The sequence below is a fragment of the Sarcophilus harrisii genome, chromosome 3 (genome assembly GCF_902635505.1).
Source record: "Sarcophilus harrisii chromosome 3, mSarHar1.11, whole genome shotgun sequence".
Lineage (NCBI taxonomy): Eukaryota > Metazoa > Chordata > Mammalia > Dasyuromorphia > Dasyuridae > Sarcophilus > Sarcophilus harrisii.
The window spans coordinates 77,082,486-77,101,409 of record NC_045428.1 but is presented as its reverse complement, the minus strand read 5'-3'; the positions used below and the strand labels follow the sequence as shown (position 1 = coordinate 77,101,409).

Genomic DNA, 18,924 nt, shown 5'->3' with positions numbered 1-18,924 from the left:
GTGATACTTAATATCAAGTGAACAGAATTGCTAATATAGAGAGCAAGCAGAGCTTCCTCTGCACAAAGATGTTTTTTGTTTTCTATAATAGGGCTGATAATTCACAATTCAAAGGGTATATGTCTGGCATATTAGGAAAATCAATGGCCTCTCAAATCTAGGGGTCATGGCCTATATCACTATAGGCAGCAAGGAGCAACCTTTTAAAATACAAATTTTTTTTCCCTCTCAAACATACACTAACTATCCATGGCGTTTCTGAAGTTGGAGTATGATTCGTTCTCAAATCAACTGTAGTAACTTATCTTTGTTGTGACAATGAAAGGTTATGAAAACTGATAGCTTTGTTTTCCAGTGGCACAGTTGGCTTAGGACTTTAAAAAATTGTGTTTAAAAAATGAGATGTGATCACAACTGGAGTTTAATTTGTATTTCCTAAATTATGATTTGCCTTATTCCAGGCCTATTTTCCTATTTGTACCAACTTATCTCTTGTAACTTCCTTTACTTCCCTCACGCTAGCAAAAATTTATTATAGAAAAATAAAATGCTACACAACAAGAAGACAAATAAGATCAAACCAATGTAGGAAGAACAATGTGGGTGTCAAGAAAGCTTGTAAATGTAAATTCTTAGGAATAACCAATCAAAATGAACACATCTGGTGTTCTAATACTTCTAATACGTGAAAAGGCTTGATATATATAAATATATTGCTTAAATGTTATGATGTAAAGTTCTTAGCCCTAGAAAGAGAAAATTTTAAACCTTTGCCCCCACATTTTATCTCTGTATTAAATTTAACTGACACATGAAGATATAACAAAAACTTCAGTTCTCGTTTTCAGGATTTTCTTTGTATTTGCTTTTACAAAGACTTCTTATTGAATCTTTGCTCTCACACAAAAGAATATCCATATTTGTATTTAATAAACTATGCAATTAACAACATTTGTACACAACCAAAACTTTCAAATGCATAAATGTTTCTCGATACAGTAAATTCTTTGTTGAATATAATTTCCAAGTACTGGTGTATACAACCTTAAATATTACATTATTCAGACTGTTTTTATAGAGTGATGAACCTCTATGGGATCATCACAACATAATTTTGTCTTTGTTAGCTATTTGCAGCAAAACTGGGTTTCCATTCATTGTGTGTGATGTTTCAGCATATGGATGGCTCCTCTACTGCATGAGCACCCTCAGTTACAGCTTTCACACACTTGGCCATTGTCTGTGATGCTCTGCTGATAGAATCTGTGAAAATATACAAAAAAGGCTTTATTTATTTTTAAATAAAAGACATAAGGTACAGTCAGTCTTAGACAAAGTCAAAGAAGGGTCAATGTCATATGATGATATTCAGAGGTTATAATATTAGCCAATATATTTTAAAGATATGAAGTTTACAGGATCTTGAAATATCCTCTGGAAATGCTTAAAGTAAAAGCTACATAGATTTGGCCAGGATATTTACTTCTGTAATGTAGTAAATATATATGAATCATTTATGAAATAGGCAGAAATTCTGGTGGGTTTTTCTAGAACCACTTTAAAAGTAACAGCTATCAATAGCTCTACTGATCAATCAAAAGGTAGAAAAAGGAAAGTGAAAGTCTCTGCAAGGACATACCTGTCATATAGAAGTCTTTTATTGTAAGCTGAGGTGGAACAAGAGGATGAGCAAGCAGCTTTTCATTCACTAACTGCAAAAAGAAATGAGAAGAGTAGAACAATATAGTATCATTACACAATCTGATGTGTCTTAAAACAAACAAAAAAACAAACCAAGCATTTCTCACCTTTGCTAGTTCACTTGCTTCTTGGAAATAATTAGCTTCCTCTACATTATCATAACGAACCAGGTTGGGGGACACTTCCTCCAATCTATTCCTCACCTGATCCAATGTATCATAAGGAAGGGTCATACCTGCTATCTAGAAACCATCCAAACAGAAATAAAAGTGCAATTATAATGTTGGAAAAAGTGAAATGATTTTTAATTATAGTTAACATGAAATAGTAATACTATTACAAGTTAGTATTTATGCCCAATAGAGAATGACTCTTTACCCATTAGTTTGGAACACAAGAATTATCAGAACCATAACCTCCATTGATACTGCTTAAATTTTTATAGAATTTGTGATAACACTTTCCCAAAAATAACACTGTGAGACAGGTATTAAAGTTATCAGACTCACTTTCAGATTAGTAAACTAAAGTTCAGAAAAGTTGAATGACTTGCCCACTAAAACATGGTTATTCAATGGCAGAGAAGAGCTCTGAAGCCAAATGTTTTGACTTCAGGATTAGACTCTCTTCACTTCTGCTGGTTTTTTCAGTTGATTGTTTTGCCTTAAGTATAATGAACACAGATAGCATATCCTTAAGGGTGAACTCTTTTAGAAATGAAGTGATAACTGGAGAGGCAGGAAAGGCAATAGGTATGAAATGGTGTGTGTGCTTTCTGATACAGTTGACATATTGGTTGATTTTTGGGAAAAAGAGGGAACTCTTTCTAGAAAGCTCACAGATTGGATAGAAAGGGTTCATATTAAAAAATGACTGATAATGAAAACAAACGGCACAAAACTTTTAAAAAGGAAATTAAAGTTAAATTTGAACAAACATTTCCTCACCTGGTGATTAATCAAAACCTATAATAATCATGTAGAAATTAAAATTTTCTGTTTCACTATAGGCATATTTTCATAATAAAAGTACAGACACACTAACATTTTGCTGTCTTTGGAAAACCTCAATAGTGTTATGTATATCTTTTAACAAAAGGTAAAGAAAAAAGAATAACAATAACACCAATTCATGTGGGGGTGGGGGTGCTTTATGGTGAATCTGGACTTTCATCTTTGACTTCTTTAAAAACTCTTCCAGAGTGATGCACAATAATGGCCAGAGCTCTGCGCAGCAGGCTCCTTTGAAATGTCTCCTACCTCAGAGAGTGCTCGGATGATCTTCCAGTCTTCTCTGGCCATGCCGGGGGGTGTTACTGCTACTTTAGTCTGCTGAGCTCGGCCCTCCGTGTTGACATAAGTGGCAGATTTCTCGGTATAAGCTGCTCCTGGGAGGATAACATCAGCTATGGGAGCTCCCACATCACCATGATGTCCTGACAAAAAGATTAAACAGAAAACAAGTTTAAATACAAAATTACTTTGATACAATGGATTAGGGTTTTTCAAGTAGAAAAAAAAAAATTGAGTACTGCCTACTAAATTTCATTCTGAATAATTTTCATTCTAAGACGATCACTCCTTGTCAGAAGTTAAAAAACCTACTCATTTATAGAGGTTTCAATTGCACAAGGGTAACTCTTCTGAGGCAGAGAGAATTCAGAGTTCAATGAGAATTAAGAGAGCCTCTAATCCAATCCTCTTCTTTTCCAGATGAGGAAAGTAAAGCCCAAAGAAGTGATGTTACAAAGGTAAAATGGCAGTGTGATGGGAGTTGAACCCAGAAGCCCAGAAAAGTTAAATGACACAACAGTCACCCAAGAGCAGAGAATGGATTTGAACCCCAGTTTCCCCCTATTACATAAAATAGACAGAGACCGCACCAGTCTCCAGTCTGAAGGACTTCAGGGCACTCCAGACCCCCCCACGCCCCTTGGTCCCCTCTACACCACAGGATAACGTACAATGTTATCGTCACAGCCCATGCCTTCATAATAATTTTCTTTATAGTAATACCCATTAAGATCGGAAGCTTCGGTAACTGATTAGTCCCTTTAATAATCGGAGCACCTGACATAGCATTCCCCTGAATAAATAATGAGTTTCTGACTGCTACCACCATCATTCCTTCTCCTTTTAGCATCTTCAACAGTTGAGGCAGGCACTGGAACAGCTCCTGATTATCTGCCTCCCTGTGGGCCTATGGGCTCAGGCAAATAGCCAAGTGGTTTTTAACACCACAAAAACTACACAAATGGCAGGCCCCTAATGCACTGGCCTCTTTTCCTTGCTAACACAAGTTTAGATAACACCATCTTATTTAAACCTTGTATTTCCCTCAGCAGTGTTCTGCACACAGTAAGTAGTTTATATTTTTTGAATGAACAAATGGAAATAGAATATAGCTTAAAGTGTGCTGTAGATAAAAGCCAGATTCATCTGCAATCCAAGTATGGTGATTCTCTGGTTCAGAATCTTCTGGATGACAGAATCTTAGGAGTTGAAGGGGTTTTAGAAAGGATCAAGCCTCAATCAAGCCTCACCCCCAGCCAACGTATGAATTCTTTTCATAAGAGTCTATCTTGAACACAACTCTGTATAAACTTACTAAACTACAGTGTAACAGAAACATGCTAAGCAGATTGAGTATAATTAAAAGTTTAAGGAATGAATGAAATGAAAAAGTCACCCTTTTCTCTTTTTGCTTAGTACACAAAATGGAATAGAAAATATCAGTGAAAAATGATCAAGTCGGATAAAAGTAGCTAGTGGACTACAAAAGGACAAACTTGTAAATGTCCCTCCAAGAATCCAGGCAACCTAAAAATTATCCCAACTCTCCCACTCCTTCAACTCACAGGCAATAGGATTCCATTAGTTTACTGAGACAGAGAATGATGTGGTAAAAACTGTTTTTCAGGAAAATCACTTTAGCATCTGTGGCACTGAGAGAAGTTTAGGCAGCAAGATGGTCATGAGAGGAAAAAAGATGGATAGAAAAGAGGAAGAATCAATAAGATCTGACAGTTGATTGGATTGGAAGGGTTGAGGGAGAGTTGCATGGGAATGAAATTAAAAACAAATTAACTAAAGCCATTTTTAGTAAAAAGAAAAAAAAAAGTAAGTATGGGAATGGAGGACAGAGAAAGCTTCAAAAAAAAAAAAAAAAAAAAGAAAGAAACCCTTAAAAAACTCATTAATACTCTGGAGCACCATGTGAAGTTATGAATATTTCAAGACTCATAACATTAAGATATCATATAGAAGAGTCCCCAAATAGCTCTTGATACTAAAAGCTGACAGTTTAAGGAGAAAGGCCAGATTAACATAATTTTCTTTTAGCATTTTTTGCCAAGATGATATTGTCTACACTTTATTCTTACACTATATATTTCTCTGGTATTTGCACACAGTAACTTTACATATAAATATCACAGTTTCCCTTGGTGATTTGAAGTGATTACTCTTATTTTAACTACTAATAGTAAATTTCATAAAATTAAAATTTATATAAGGTCTAACTCCCCAATATTCAAGTAGACTATATTTAATTCACCATCACAGAACAAGCAATTTTAAGCTCAATAGAATAAAAGGTGATAAATTTTAAGAGGAACTTAAACTGACTGTATTGTTCCCTCCTGTTCCTATTCAGTTTTAATATATATGACTAATGCTACTTACCCTGGTAGACAATGAAGCAATCCTTTGGCAAATCTTGACGGGTAATACAACCTCCATCTGCTCCCAGAAGAAACAACATTTTGGGAGGGTTCTTCCGAATTGCCTCCACTCCAGGTTTAAAACCAAGGTCCAAAGCAGCTACCTGGCTTGCCACCCTATGGTATATCAATAAACCTTGATATTAAAATGATGTTTTGTAGAAAATGCCTAGTTCCATTTCCATTGACTGCTCTTTTGCAATCCTGTCAAGAATCAGGTGGTGATCTGCTGCCTTCAGGACACAATTTTTTCCACAGCACAATATTTGCCAAAGGAAAACATTAGCTAAAGATCTTTAACTACAATATTCTCTTTGGGTGTTCTCATTTACCACAGCAAGAAGTTGTGCATTCCAAATATGCTTTCATGTTGTTGAAATTAGACAACATTTTAGAGAGAGGCCTAATTTCATTGCAGTTTACAATGGAGGAAACTGAACCTCTAAGAAATGAAGGGAATTTTCCCAGGACATAACACTATCAGTATCAGAGTCACAACTCGAGCCTGGGCCTCCAGAAATCCAGAGATCAGTTTCTTTCTACTAACACACGATTCTGTCAACTTTTTACTAAGGGTACAACAGCATCTCCACTGCTCCTACCAAGATGATCATGTATATCTATTGGTGTGGAAGCTAAAAAAGAGAAGAGTGGAAAACCAAACCTGTGATTTCACTGCTATTTTATGATGTGCCCAAGGTTGCACAACCAGTAAAGGTCAAAGGCAGGACTTGAACCCAGGTTTTTCTGACTCCAAGATAGGCTCTCTAACTACTATGTCACAACATCTCTACTTTATACTCTCTTTAAAGAATAGTTATCCTTTTGTGCTAAAATTAAAGGCTAGACTTTAGAAAAACTCACAAATGTAAGTCAGTGACAAGATGTGGAAGAGAGAATTCACACTGCTAACAATAATGTGGAAAAAAAATTTTTAAATAGAAAATACTGCTGTCCTATCTTACTGCTTCTCTGACACCTATAAGTCTCTGCTAAAATGCCCTCCCCAAACATTACAATGCTTCGATTTCTTCTCCTTTAAATCCTTTGCAATCCAGTTTCCAACTCCATCATTCAATTGAGACTACTCTCTACAAAGAGCTCTCCTCTGTCTAGGTCCACAGGCCTATTCTCTCCATCCATGTCATGCTCCACCCTGATTGTACCTGGTGATCTCCCCTGTTCCTCCGGGCTCAACGATCTCTGGGTGGTTCAGTATCACTGACTTCGGACTTCCTGGATGCATTTCAAACTCACCATGCCCAAACTCTCTCCAGAATCTAGATCACATCATTGTTCACTTCCTTCCCTCTCCTCACCCAGCTAACCCACTGACAAATCTTAGATCTCCCTTGACAACATCTCTGCTTTCTCCTTTCCTCCACTCCCAGTCATGACCCTACTTCAGGCCCTTATTTGCTCTTACTTGATCTCCTGTTCTTAACTGTTCTCTGCCTCATGTTTCTCTCAGGTCTAATCCACTCTTCACTCAAATGCTGGGGATTTCCCTGGGGCAAGTATGACCAGGTCATTCCCCTTCTACCACTCCTGGCTCCCTGTTACCTCTGGGATTATGTATTAAGTCCTTTGGAACGAAAAACTCTCTACAATCAGCCTCTTTCTACCTTTCTTCTCAGCTTGTTGATTTGCTGTTCCTTATCCATAATACTACATCTCCTACCTCTGTCCCTTTGCTCTGGCATGCTGGAATGATCCCCCCCCCCCCCCCCAAACTCTCTCAGAATCTTTGGCTTCTTTTAAAACTCAGTTCAAGCAGACCATTCTCTGGGAATCCTTTCTTGGTTGCCTAATACTTGTACAGCCTCCCCTGAAGATAAAGTACTCTTTGTTTAATGTGTGTTTTAATTACTATTTGCTGTCTCTACTATTAAAATACAATCTCCTAAAGGGCAGGGAAATGTTTTAATTTTTTTTGTTTCTCCAGTGTTTAGTACAATGTTTGCTGGCTAATAAGAAAAGCTTAATAATAAATAAGCTTAATAAATGCCTTACTGATTGCTTCCATATTTCAGAAATGATTAAATTTTTGATATAGCAAATGTGGCAGTATTTATGCAAAACAGCAATACTTTCTAAGTTTGAAGTAATCTATAGTTCCTTGTGTATTTCTGAAGTCCTCTACAAGACTAAGTTCCTAGAAGGCATAGAATATATTTAATTTATCTCTATTCCCTCATAGCACCTAGTATAGTATACTTTATATAGGTATCTAGGAAATGTTTGTTGCTTAAGTTAAAATCAATCTTCTAATCTAGTAAATAGAAAAGTGAGTAGCCTTAGTTGTCTGCAAACTTTAATGTAGTATTAAGAATTAGTTTGTAGGGGCAACTAGGTGACACAGTGGATAGAGTACCAGCCCTGAAGTCAGGAGGACCCAAGTTCAAATCTGACCTCAGACACTTAACACTTCCTAGCTGTGTGATCCTGGGCAAGTCACTTAACCCCAAATGTCTCAGCACAACAACAAAAAGAATTAGTAAGTAGAAATTATTTTTTCTCCTCTTCGGTTGATATACAGTCCTATATAGGGTTTCATAACTGAATGTGGGAGTCATGAAATTAAGACTCATTATCAGCAAACATTTGATTAGTATACCTAATTTATATAGCCATACCTAGGGTCATGCAAAGATTTCTTGGATGAAAAGGTCAAGAGTGGAAAAAAACTTAAGAAGTCCTCATATAATGGTGTTAATGAAAAGAAAAAGATTTTAAATGATCTTAAGTTTCTGTTATCCTAAGGTATGTTATTTTTTTTTTTTTAAATAAATGATACTTGAATATAAAACAAATCCAAAAGGGAAATAAAAGCAATTATATTATCTATTTTGTTAACCCTGATCTGTATATAATTAAGTCTTCTTACATCCAGGAACACCTACACTATGTGATGTGTTATGGTTTGAATTACCGTGTTCTAATGCCTAATAAAGGGAAACCAAGGACAGAAATTTTAGTTCTGAATTCCCACTGTCTATGAAGCTAGATGTTTTTCTGCCTTAAAACATAACTAGAAGGAACAGGGGAGAGCATAACTCTGACTCTTCTTGTCTTCAATAAATGTTTTGCTCTATAACGACCTCTTCTTTTTTCTTAAGCAAAAATAAGGAATATTGGCATCAAGTCAAACAAATAATCAAAGCTTTGTGCCCTTTTTCTGGCTCCACTCCTTTCAAAACTTATACAGATCAACACATATTTCTTTTGCCTTTCACTGCTCCAAGTTTTAGTTAATAGCTTATGCTCTTAGGGCTGAAGTATAAGGAAGAAAGAAGACAGACACAAACAATAAAAAAAAAGTACAATATTTGCAGAGTCCTAAAAATGTGAAGACAGGGAAATCAGAAAAGATAAAAACTTTTCTTCATTTTACATAGAATACTTCACACTTAAAGGAGGGTCAGTGGAAATGCCAAGGCATTTGGTTCATGACTATTTTAAGGAATGCAAGAATTGGCCCACAAACATTTCACAAGTTAATTCATAACCACTATTTTACAAAGAAAGAAATTTATTCTGATTCTTTTCATCAATTCAGGAAATGCCCATTATACAACTGCACAGAGGTTAAGCTGACTTTATTACTTAAAAGACTTTCCTCCTAAATACTGCCAATTAAAATTCTTTTTTTTTCCTTTCCCAACATCCACTAGAATAACTATTGTTCATTAAAGTGCTGAGCTAATATGCAAACTCTACCCAAACCTAAGAACTGGATACTACACACATAGTGCATAAGACCAAAGGTATTAAAAGCAGAACATGGGTAAAAATTTTCAACAAACCTATGAAGGATATTCATAATTTTCCAATCATCACCAACATTTCTCTCTGTCCTGATGTTCTGTGCAAGGGTAGAAACAGCTGCCAAAATTGCAGCTCCATCACTTCGCTGGAGTGCTGAGCTGCCTAATACTATAATTGGTTTTTTGGCCTCTTTCAAGACCTGTACAAAAGAAACATAATGAAAATAGTGATTTCAAAGGCAAGAAACACCTTTAACATGTGCAGGCACACACATTCATACATGCACGTGTGCAAAGATACCTTCTGTCCCCCAAGGATAAGAAATGTTAAGAAATCACCTATTTAAAAAAAACTAACCAAAATTTGCATTTGCAACAAGATGCTCTTAATAGTTTAGATATAAATAAAAAACATACTACTTACTAGCTAATGCAGTGCTATAGAGATGTCTTGCTTTATGGTCTTAACCAATATAGTGTGACAGCTTGCTAAGGTTATTGTGTAAAGTCTGAATAAATGTATTACTATAAGAGAACCTGGCTGAATGGATGGTTTCTTGAAGCAATTTCTTGAAGGACATTTGGAGAATCTCCCAGATGATCATAGCTGTATGTCAGATCAACCTTTGTGCCTATAAGGGCCACCTTTAAGTCATTATGAAGCCAGCTAGAATAATAAAAGACAATAAATCACAATAAATTTTCAATTTTGAGTTAAGTTCTTAAAACTTTTTGTTATTGCTAGTCCAATCAAGATACAAAAAAATAGCACATTTATTTAGAAAAACAAAATATCTGAATTTATAATTAAACACAAACTATTTAATATAGCAACCAAATGAAAGCATAAATATTATTTAAGAGAGAACCAGGAATAAGTTTAAAAAAAAAAATCTCATGTTTTACTCTGATTTTCCCTGTCTACACCCTCTTATCCCTCTTCCACTATTCATAGAGATGATCTAGTTTAAGCTTGTAAACTTCTAGCAAATAAGCTGCTGCTCTTTCCAAATGCAGAAAGGAGAAGACTGAAGGAGCTTTCAAAATATATAAGAAATGGTAGAAAAACCTTCTAGGGTATATTATCTTTACAAATCCAAATATGCAATTTGTTTTACCTTTTATATTTCTATTTCATATAACATTTTTTTAAACACCAGGAATGAGACATACATGATTTAAACAAATCATAAAAACAGGTCCATGTAGAAATATGAATAATTATCTTATAGAAATTTACATCTCTGGAAATACCAACCTCTTCCGAATTCTGGCATTAAACAACGGTGCCTCAAAACGTGGATTTGTACCAACCAAAAGGACAACATCTGCCTCCTCTACACCAGCAATTGTTGTATTAAGTAGGTAGTTAGAGCGTAAATCTGTGCTAGAAACACAATATACATGTGTTACAGAAACTAAAGTGGTAAAATAATAAGAAGGGAATTTGTGACTGATTAAAACTATCAATTAAAAACATCATCTAATCAATTGCACTGCTTGTGAAGAAGCTATGAAGTATTCTCCCAATTACATTAGTCCTGAACAAGTATTGCATCCACACTTCCATACTTTGGTCTTTGTCAAGGATGGCATGGCATAGGATAACATATGAGCATATATTTTTGAGTATTTTTCTTGGACTTTCAAATTTAAATGTTTTGGGAGTTATGTTATATACTATTCACACCTAAAATAAAAAAAAGTTTCTACATGAGACCTTTAAAAAAAAAAAAAAAAATCTAGTTTATAAGTTGGCTCACCCAGCTCCTGCAGTGGGGAAGACTTCTTCTGTACACAAGGAGTCAGAGTCTACTCTATTAAGTAAGTCTTTAATAGATATGAGGGCTTCTGCATCCACCAAACCTCCTGCAATTGCTGCCACATCCTTGCCCTGAACTGTCTGTAACTAAAAATAGAAGAGAATAATATCAATGAATCAGCACTGTGTCTATGATAACACATTACAAAAAAACAGAGAATCCAACCATCACCCAAAATAGAAAATAAAGTTGACCAAACTTCTGCTTTTTAGGGCTAATAAATTACAAATTCAACACATGACATGGCAGAAAGTCTTTAGTGCTAATCTGTAAAATTGCATAGCTTTGTCTATCAGAAACTAATATAGGGAGAAGCAGGGAAACAATTCTAGTGTGGATCCTTTTTGAAAATTTAGTTACCAGAGTTGTTTAAGCTCCTTACCCTTCCAGCTACACGAGCGAGTGCATCCTCCCATGAAGTGTAAGTTAAAAGCCCATTTGAATTTCTGACCATTGGCTCAGTAAGTCGTTGCCGTTTTAATCCATCATAGGAAAACCTAGACAACAGACATGATACTATTTGTAGGATCTTCCTAAAAAATCAACTAAACTTTCAAAATTTAACAACTTCATAGAAGAAAAGCAACAAAAATACCGTATTGGTTAAAGTGTCCAAAGCAATTGCAATGTAGTCCATATATATTCCCAATATAGAAAAACTTCAGATTAAGTTAGTTCTCCTTAACTATTAAAAAAAAAAAAAAAAATCCAACACCTAGAAATAGTATTTTTGGTGGGCTAACCATCTAGTTTCTATTCAGTAGCTTACATAGGAAATGATATAGCAGACAGAGAACAGCAATCAAAAGCCACCCTTCAGCTGTTTTGCTTAAAGGCGTATATTTAAAGCATGCCTCAATAGCAGAGTTAAGAAAAATTGGTGCACTTGTATATTTATTGTATATTTACCTGGTTTTATCAGAGATCCATTCTTCATTGATGTCTTCATGCATCTTTGGCAAAATCCTCATCACCTCTCCTGTCCTTGTGCTGACTACAATGTTACTTCCAACTGCATCCATAACATCAATAGATTCTGTCTTTCTGAGAAAGGAGAAAAAAGGTCATATAAATTTGTGCTGACTCCAATAAAGAAAAGTGATTTTGAAATTCAAAAATTAGTTTCAAACCTTAAGAAAACTGATGTTTCTACTCAATTTCTGACTTTCTAATAATCGACTAAAGATTTAAAAGGGGTAATTTTTCAAAATCTACCTAAAAATTGAGACAACTTCAATGAAAATCAGCTTTGTAAATGACTATTTGCCACTATCCTTTCATTTAAATTCATTATCTGTGCTTAAGCTTTCTGGTCTTCATTTCCAAGCTCCTTATATGAATATAATATTCACAGGCTAAATATTATTACAGAATGAAATGTATTGTCTTGAATTTTTTAAAGATACTACTAAAATCACCAAACTAACATAACTGATTTTAAATAGCTTTTAAAAGTACTTAAAAATTGTTAAACTGGTACAGGAAATGGACTCTAACTTCACAGGTATAGAGAACTCTAGCACCTCTCTGATATTTAATCTTACAGAGTCCCGTGACCTGCCCAGAATGACAGAGACAGTAAAGAGATGGGATTTGATCTCAAGTCTTTCTGCTTCTGAGGCCAGCTCTGTAAACACAATTCCATTTTCATTTTTTTTTTTAAAGTAATAGGTAAATGACAAAAACAAATACAGTATGTATATGAAGATACAAACCTTGTTTCCCAAGGGCGTGCAGTAAAGGCATAGGGCTTAGATGTAAGAGCCCCTACTGGACAGATATCAATGATATTTCCAGACAATTCAGACATGAACATTTTTTCGATATATGTTCCAACTTGCATTTCATTTCCTCTTCCTGTTGTACCCAAATCATCCACTCCTGCAATCTCACTAGCAAACCTAGTAGATAAAACCATACTGTCAAATCCTTAAACACAATATTATATATCTTTCCCCATTCATTAACTTAAAAAGAAAAACCCAACATTTTATTTTCAAGAAGAACCTCCTAAGTTTAAAAAAAAAGAAACACCCCAAAGTGGTTATTAACTCTCTATCCTACAAAGGAGCCATATAGAGAAAACAAAATTAGAAATCAAAAATATAAAAAAGCAAACAAATATCTGGCTCTAAAAGTTTTTTTAATAAAAAAAAAAAAGTTATCTCCACACAATTCTTTCTTTTTTTGTGGAGTTTTTATCCAAGCAACTCATTTGGCAATTGATACCTTCTCAAGACCCTGAAACAATAACAGCAACAACTCTGATCTACAGGTAATAGCTTTAGAATTTATGAAGTACTTTTCTTACAACCCTATGAAATAAGTATGGCCAGTATTTAGAGGAGTCAACCAGGTTTCAGAGAGCTGCTTTCTAGTCACCAAGTGTCAAAACAGAAAATCAAACCTTTTCCCACTATAGCGCTTGTCCTTATATTGTCCATGTATTTAAGTCTCACATCTCCAGCTAAACTGTGAGATCCTTTGCACATACCCCTACATAGATGTAGGTACATGCTGTCTAACCAAGAGAATGCCTTTTTAAAGGCAGACTATTTTCACTTTTTCTTTGTAGTTCAGAGCAATGCCTGACACATAGTCAACACTTAATAAATGTGTGAATGACTCCACTACTGAGCAGTCTTTGCATATAAAAGGCACTGAAAAAATGCTTATTAATATCTGAATTTTATTTAAAATCCAATCTAAGTTGAGCAAGTCATTTAGTAATACCTGACATTTTTATACCACTTTAAGAGTTGTAATATACTTCATACATTTTTAGGTAAATTAATCTTAACAGAAATTCCACAGAGAATGTATTGCAAGTATTTAAAAAAAAAGAAAAATTTAGGCCTGAAGTGCCCACAAAAACACAAATAAGTTCTATGTAAACAGGGGATGCAGAAGTGATTGAACACTTGTTTCCCCAGGTCTGGTGCTTTTTCTATCATTTTTTTTTTTTTTTTTTTGGATTTCATCTTCTCCATCTATATAATGGGAATATTTGCAACTACTCTGCCTAGGTCACAAAAAAAAAACCCCACTATATGAATATTTAATTAGGTCAAGAGACACTTAAGTACTTCAAAGATTTATAATTTCAGGGATGAGGTTTACTCATAAAACCTTAAACTTAGAATATGGTTTTCAACAGTTGCCATGACCAAAGGAAGTTAGTCCACAGACAACCTGGTGATAATGTGAAAGGTTTAAAAAAAAAACAAAAAAACACTCTGTATGTGTGGGAGTGTAGAAATAAATTATCGTCGTTTTATTTAATGTGGCTTTTGACTATTTTGGAGTCAACAGATAAAAGCCAAAGAAAGCAAATACATAACCAAGTTGCTCTAAGAGCCACATTATATGCACTATTGCTTTTCTGTATTATCTTAAACCATTTTCTCTCCCTGAAATGCCACTTTGCATCATTTACCTAAATCACTCATCTTAAAATCTTACTTCCACTTAAGCTTTCACTTGGCCAATTTTGACTTTATGACCTAGAACTTTTAATATTTGAATGATTTATGCATTATACAGAGAAGTGTCTAGATGTTTACAAAGTGAGCCTATTTTCCCCCTTGGATCTTGATATTCTTTTTTTTTTTTAAATGCACAAGATATTTCCAAATTAGTCATGTTGTGAAAGAAAAATCAGAAGAAAAAAAAACTGAAAATATATGTTTTGATCTACATTTAGTCTCCATAGTTCTCTCTGGATGCAGATAGCATTTTCTATCCCAAGTTGATTGGAACAACCTTGGATCACTCTTACTGCTGAGTTCTGTCTGTCATAGCTGATTACCACACAATATTAATCTTACTATGTAAAGTGTTCTCCTGGTTCTGCTCACTTCACTTGGCATCAGTTCATGGATGTCTTTGCAGGCTTTTCAGAAATAAACCTGCTCATCATTTCACTAATTCTGATATTTTTAAGGAATTATTTTCTTCATTATTTTTTGCATCTCTTTGGCCAATTCTCTTTCCATAATTTTTTTGCATACCTTTCACTCTCCTCCCAGCTTTTTTCTATGCTACTCTTTATTTGATTTTTAAAACATCTTTTAAAAGTCTCTTTTTAATGACCGGAAGATAATGAAAAATGTTAGAGGGGATGTGGTAAAACTGGAATGCTAATGCATTACTGGTGCAACTGTGAACAGATCCAACATTTCTGGAGAACCATTTGGAACTATGCCCTTTGGCTATAAAACTGAGCATACCCTTTAATCCAGCTGTCTCACTAGAGATCATAAAAGAAGGAAAAGGACCCACATGTGCAAAAATGTTTGTACAAAGTGAGTGGATGTCCATCAGTTAGGGAATAGCTGAATAAATTATGGTATTTGAATATTGTAAAAATGTTACTGTTCTATAAGAAATGATTTCAGAAAAGATTTACATGAAGTATGCAGAACCAAGAGAACACTGTACACAGTAACAAAAGATCATGTGATGATGAACTGGGATGGCCTTGGCTCTTTTCAATAATGGGTAATTCAAGATAATTCCAATAGACTTGGGGGGATGCCACCGGCATCTAGAGAGAGAACTATGGAGACTGAATGTGGATCAAAGCATATATTTTCACCTTTTTTATTTTGCCTCCCCCCCCCCCCAATGACTTTTTCCCTTTGTTCTGATTTTTTCTTATACAACATGACAAATACGGAAATGTTTAAAAGGATTGCACAAATTTAACCTATATTAGATTGTGTGCTGTCTTGGGGGGCTAGGAGAAGGGAAAGAGGGAGAAAAATATGCAACTCAAGGTTTTGCAAAAGTGAATGTTGAAAACTATATATGTATTTGGAAAAATAAAATATTACTGAAAATTAAAAAAAAAAAAAAAACGAGAAAAAACAAAAACAAAAAACCTCTTTTGCTCCCTAAGTACAGACATGTCCAATCTGCATTTTTCTTGGAGCTTTGCTCGTGGTCACCATCTTCTTTTGAGTCTGTTCCTTAATATTCCATCACCAGAGTAGCATTCTATGGTCAGGTTCTTTGGTCGTTTGCCTATTCTTCTAGCCTATTTTTTGATTTTGGACTTCATATTAGTGTAGGGCTTTTCTCACTTTGGGAGGGGGAAGAGGAATGAAGAAGCCTGGCTTGAGCTTCTGTCTTCTATGTCCTTCTGCTACTTCAACAGCTCAGTCTGAGAGCTGACAAGTTTTCAGTGCTTTTAAAATGAAATGATCTGAAGTCTATTTATTGTTCTCTTGGTCTGAATTCTAAAAGTTCCTGATGTGATCTATTCCAGCTGGGTTATATGTGGTTGGGTTTCTGTAGATTGCTGCTAGGATCATCACTGTTAGCCTGCTGGAAGGCTCTGCAGGTTCAATGACTGACCTATTGGTTTCACCATGTTTTTGGGCTCCTACCCCGCTGTATTGTCCCACAGGTTTATGTGAAAGACTAAAAGTTACCAGAGTTCTTCCCCTTTGTCCAGCTCTCGGAATCAGAGCCATATGGCTTTCTTTGGGAAGTTGGTCCATGTTCCACACACAGGTAGGTTCTCTGCCACGAGTAACCCCTACACCCTGAAGCTGTAAAGCTGACTAGGACAGTGAGCAACACAGCTGCCAGATGGCACCTTTCTTGCTCCTCATGCTAGCACAAGGATCCCTTGGCATCTCTTTCTACTCAGCTGTTTCATCCCCTTGCCATTCCTGGGTGCTACGCTTCTTCCCTCTGCTAATACTGTAAAATGTATTACTGGTCAGCTTCCTTTCTAGTGCCTAAAGACCTCTCTATCTTCCTAAGCTGCTTCTGGAGGAAAAATGACTCTCTATGATGCCTCATTGGTTTTCTGAATTAGAATTTAATTTGATGCATTTTCTAGGTCACTGCAAAGGAAGCTGTGGTAGAGCTAAGGCAGAATTGCTACTTCTCATTCAGTTATCTTGACTCTGCTCCTTCCCATTCCCTACTTTCACTCTAAAGCCTTCCTTAATGACCCTAACCCAGGGGTCCTAGGAATTCTTGAAGACCGGTCTGTACTACTCATTTGACCTTGAGCACATATATACCTTTCATTTTCCATATGTCCTATACTCACAATTATATAAATTCCTTGATAACAAGGACTATACATTATACCTTGAAAGGACCCTAAAGCCTATTCCTATTCTAAATAAAATATCATAATAACGAGTAGCATTAGAAAGAAAAACAAAAGTATATCAAAGTTATCTTCACATCTTGGTATGCATAATAACAGTGCTTTGTCAATATGCAATTATCAACACATTTTCTAAATTGAATCTATACTCTGGCTCCCATACATCACGGCTAATTCTCTTTGGCAAAATTCTTGATTTATGCTGACTATATTATAGATAGATAACAGTGAAATGTTATTAAGTTTTTTATAATTATTTTTTTCCTATTTTCTTCTCATTTTTAAATAACTCCCAACAATGGAATCTCATCCAAAAAAAAAAAAAAAAAAATCCACCTAAACTCTCATGCCATTCAGTAAAATAAAATAGTATCATTCACTCAAGAAGATAGAGGAGATGAAAGTGGTTTTAGTTAAAGCACAACATCTCTTTTCCTTTCCTGGGTTTAAAGTAATTCTTTTCATATATGCTAATTCATTCATTTCAGAGAACTTGGTTGTATCAAGGCTATTTCATATCCAGGTCCTCTAAGATGTAGAATGACTTCTTGAAATAATTAATACTTTTTTTTTTTTTATTTAAAACCAACACAGCCAAAATTAGGAGAGAAATGCAGTCAATATTTAAAAAAAAATTATTCTACTGCTAAACAATCCAGAAACCTTGTAGAATTTATCAGGGGACTTTTACCTATAGAAAATTTTATTTTCCACTGTTATTATTCCAAACACATTTTATAAACACTAAATGAACAAGGAAATTAATGGATGGGCCATAAAAAAGGAAAAAAAAATTACCTGATACACCGAGTGCACTGTATACATCTAGTCATAATGGTCTTTACGAGTGGACCAATATTCTTGTCTTCTACAGCACGTTTTCCCTCTAAAAATCTGCTTCTATCACTTCCAAACATCATTGACTGGTCCTAGATTAAGTCACAGGAGACAGCTAAACAAATGCACCTAATAAAAATCCAATCTGAGAAAAGCTCAATAATTTTTATAGCATTAGATTACATACCTGCAGATCACATTCACCTCCCTGATCACATATAGGACAGTCTAGTGGGTGATTTGCTAATAAAAACTCCATTACACCTTCTCTGTAAGAGAAAAATAATGTATAAAATTAAGCAAATAATTATCATCATCCTGCATTTTCATGTTACTTTTCTCCCAAGGACATTAAAACATTTCAAATATACTTATTCCTCAATATTGACTCTGATCAGGAGATAAGGATAAGGAATAAGGGACAGAACTCAAACCTGTGATTTCAACAGCACATAGAATTCCCAATTGAAGGAAGTCCCTCTACTGAAGTAGGTTTATACTTTCTTTGGAACTTACAGTCTAAGAGAATTGCCTAGATCAAAGTTTCTTAAATTGTGGATTATGATCCCATTCATGGTCATATACTGAACGTGGAGGCTGCAAAATTGTCAAGGTTTGATTTGTATATTTATTTTATAGACCAATCTATGTATCTGGGGTCACATAAAAAATTTCTAGGGTGAAAAGAAGTTGCAAGTGGAAAAAGTTTAAGAAGCCCTGGCCTTGAGCACCAAGACGTTAAGTAACTTGCCCAATGTCACAAACCAGGATGTATCAAAGTTGGGCCTTCATATTTCTGGCTTTGGCTCTGCCTCTCCAGCCATTATGCCATGCTGACTTTTCTTGACCCAGAAAATAGGAAATTCTTTTTAAAAATCTTACGTTTGTTATTAAACATGAGTCAATACAACTATTTATTATTTAAGTTATTCTGCTAAAAAAAAA

At 35.0% G+C, this 18,924-nt stretch overlaps 1 protein-coding gene across 2 annotated transcripts in view; it reads right to left on the bottom strand.

Annotated features, from left to right (window-relative positions):
* Positions 1-838: 838 nt before the first annotated feature.
* Positions 839-18,924, bottom strand: part of NDUFS1 (NADH:ubiquinone oxidoreductase core subunit S1) — a 29,242-nt gene continuing 11,156 nt past the window's right edge. For both annotated transcript variants that reach the window (XM_031958235.1, XM_031958236.1), the window contains exons 6-19: positions 18,167-18,248; positions 17,941-18,071; positions 12,728-12,913; positions 11,922-12,056; positions 11,395-11,509; positions 10,953-11,098; positions 10,448-10,576; positions 9,727-9,856; positions 9,229-9,389; positions 5,385-5,539; positions 2,961-3,136; positions 1,809-1,943; positions 1,640-1,712; positions 839-1,263 (exon numbers count right to left, since the gene is read on the bottom strand). In XM_031958235.1, coding sequence (XP_031814095.1) covers positions 1,172-1,263; positions 1,640-1,712; positions 1,809-1,943; positions 2,961-3,136; positions 5,385-5,539; positions 9,229-9,389; positions 9,727-9,856; positions 10,448-10,576; positions 10,953-11,098; positions 11,395-11,509; positions 11,922-12,056; positions 12,728-12,913; positions 17,941-18,071; positions 18,167-18,248 — 1,846 coding nt within the window. In that variant the 3' untranslated portion in view covers positions 839-1,171. The remainder of the gene's footprint in view (positions 1,264-1,639; positions 1,713-1,808; positions 1,944-2,960; positions 3,137-5,384; positions 5,540-9,228; positions 9,390-9,726; positions 9,857-10,447; positions 10,577-10,952; positions 11,099-11,394; positions 11,510-11,921; positions 12,057-12,727; positions 12,914-17,940; positions 18,072-18,166; positions 18,249-18,924) is intronic.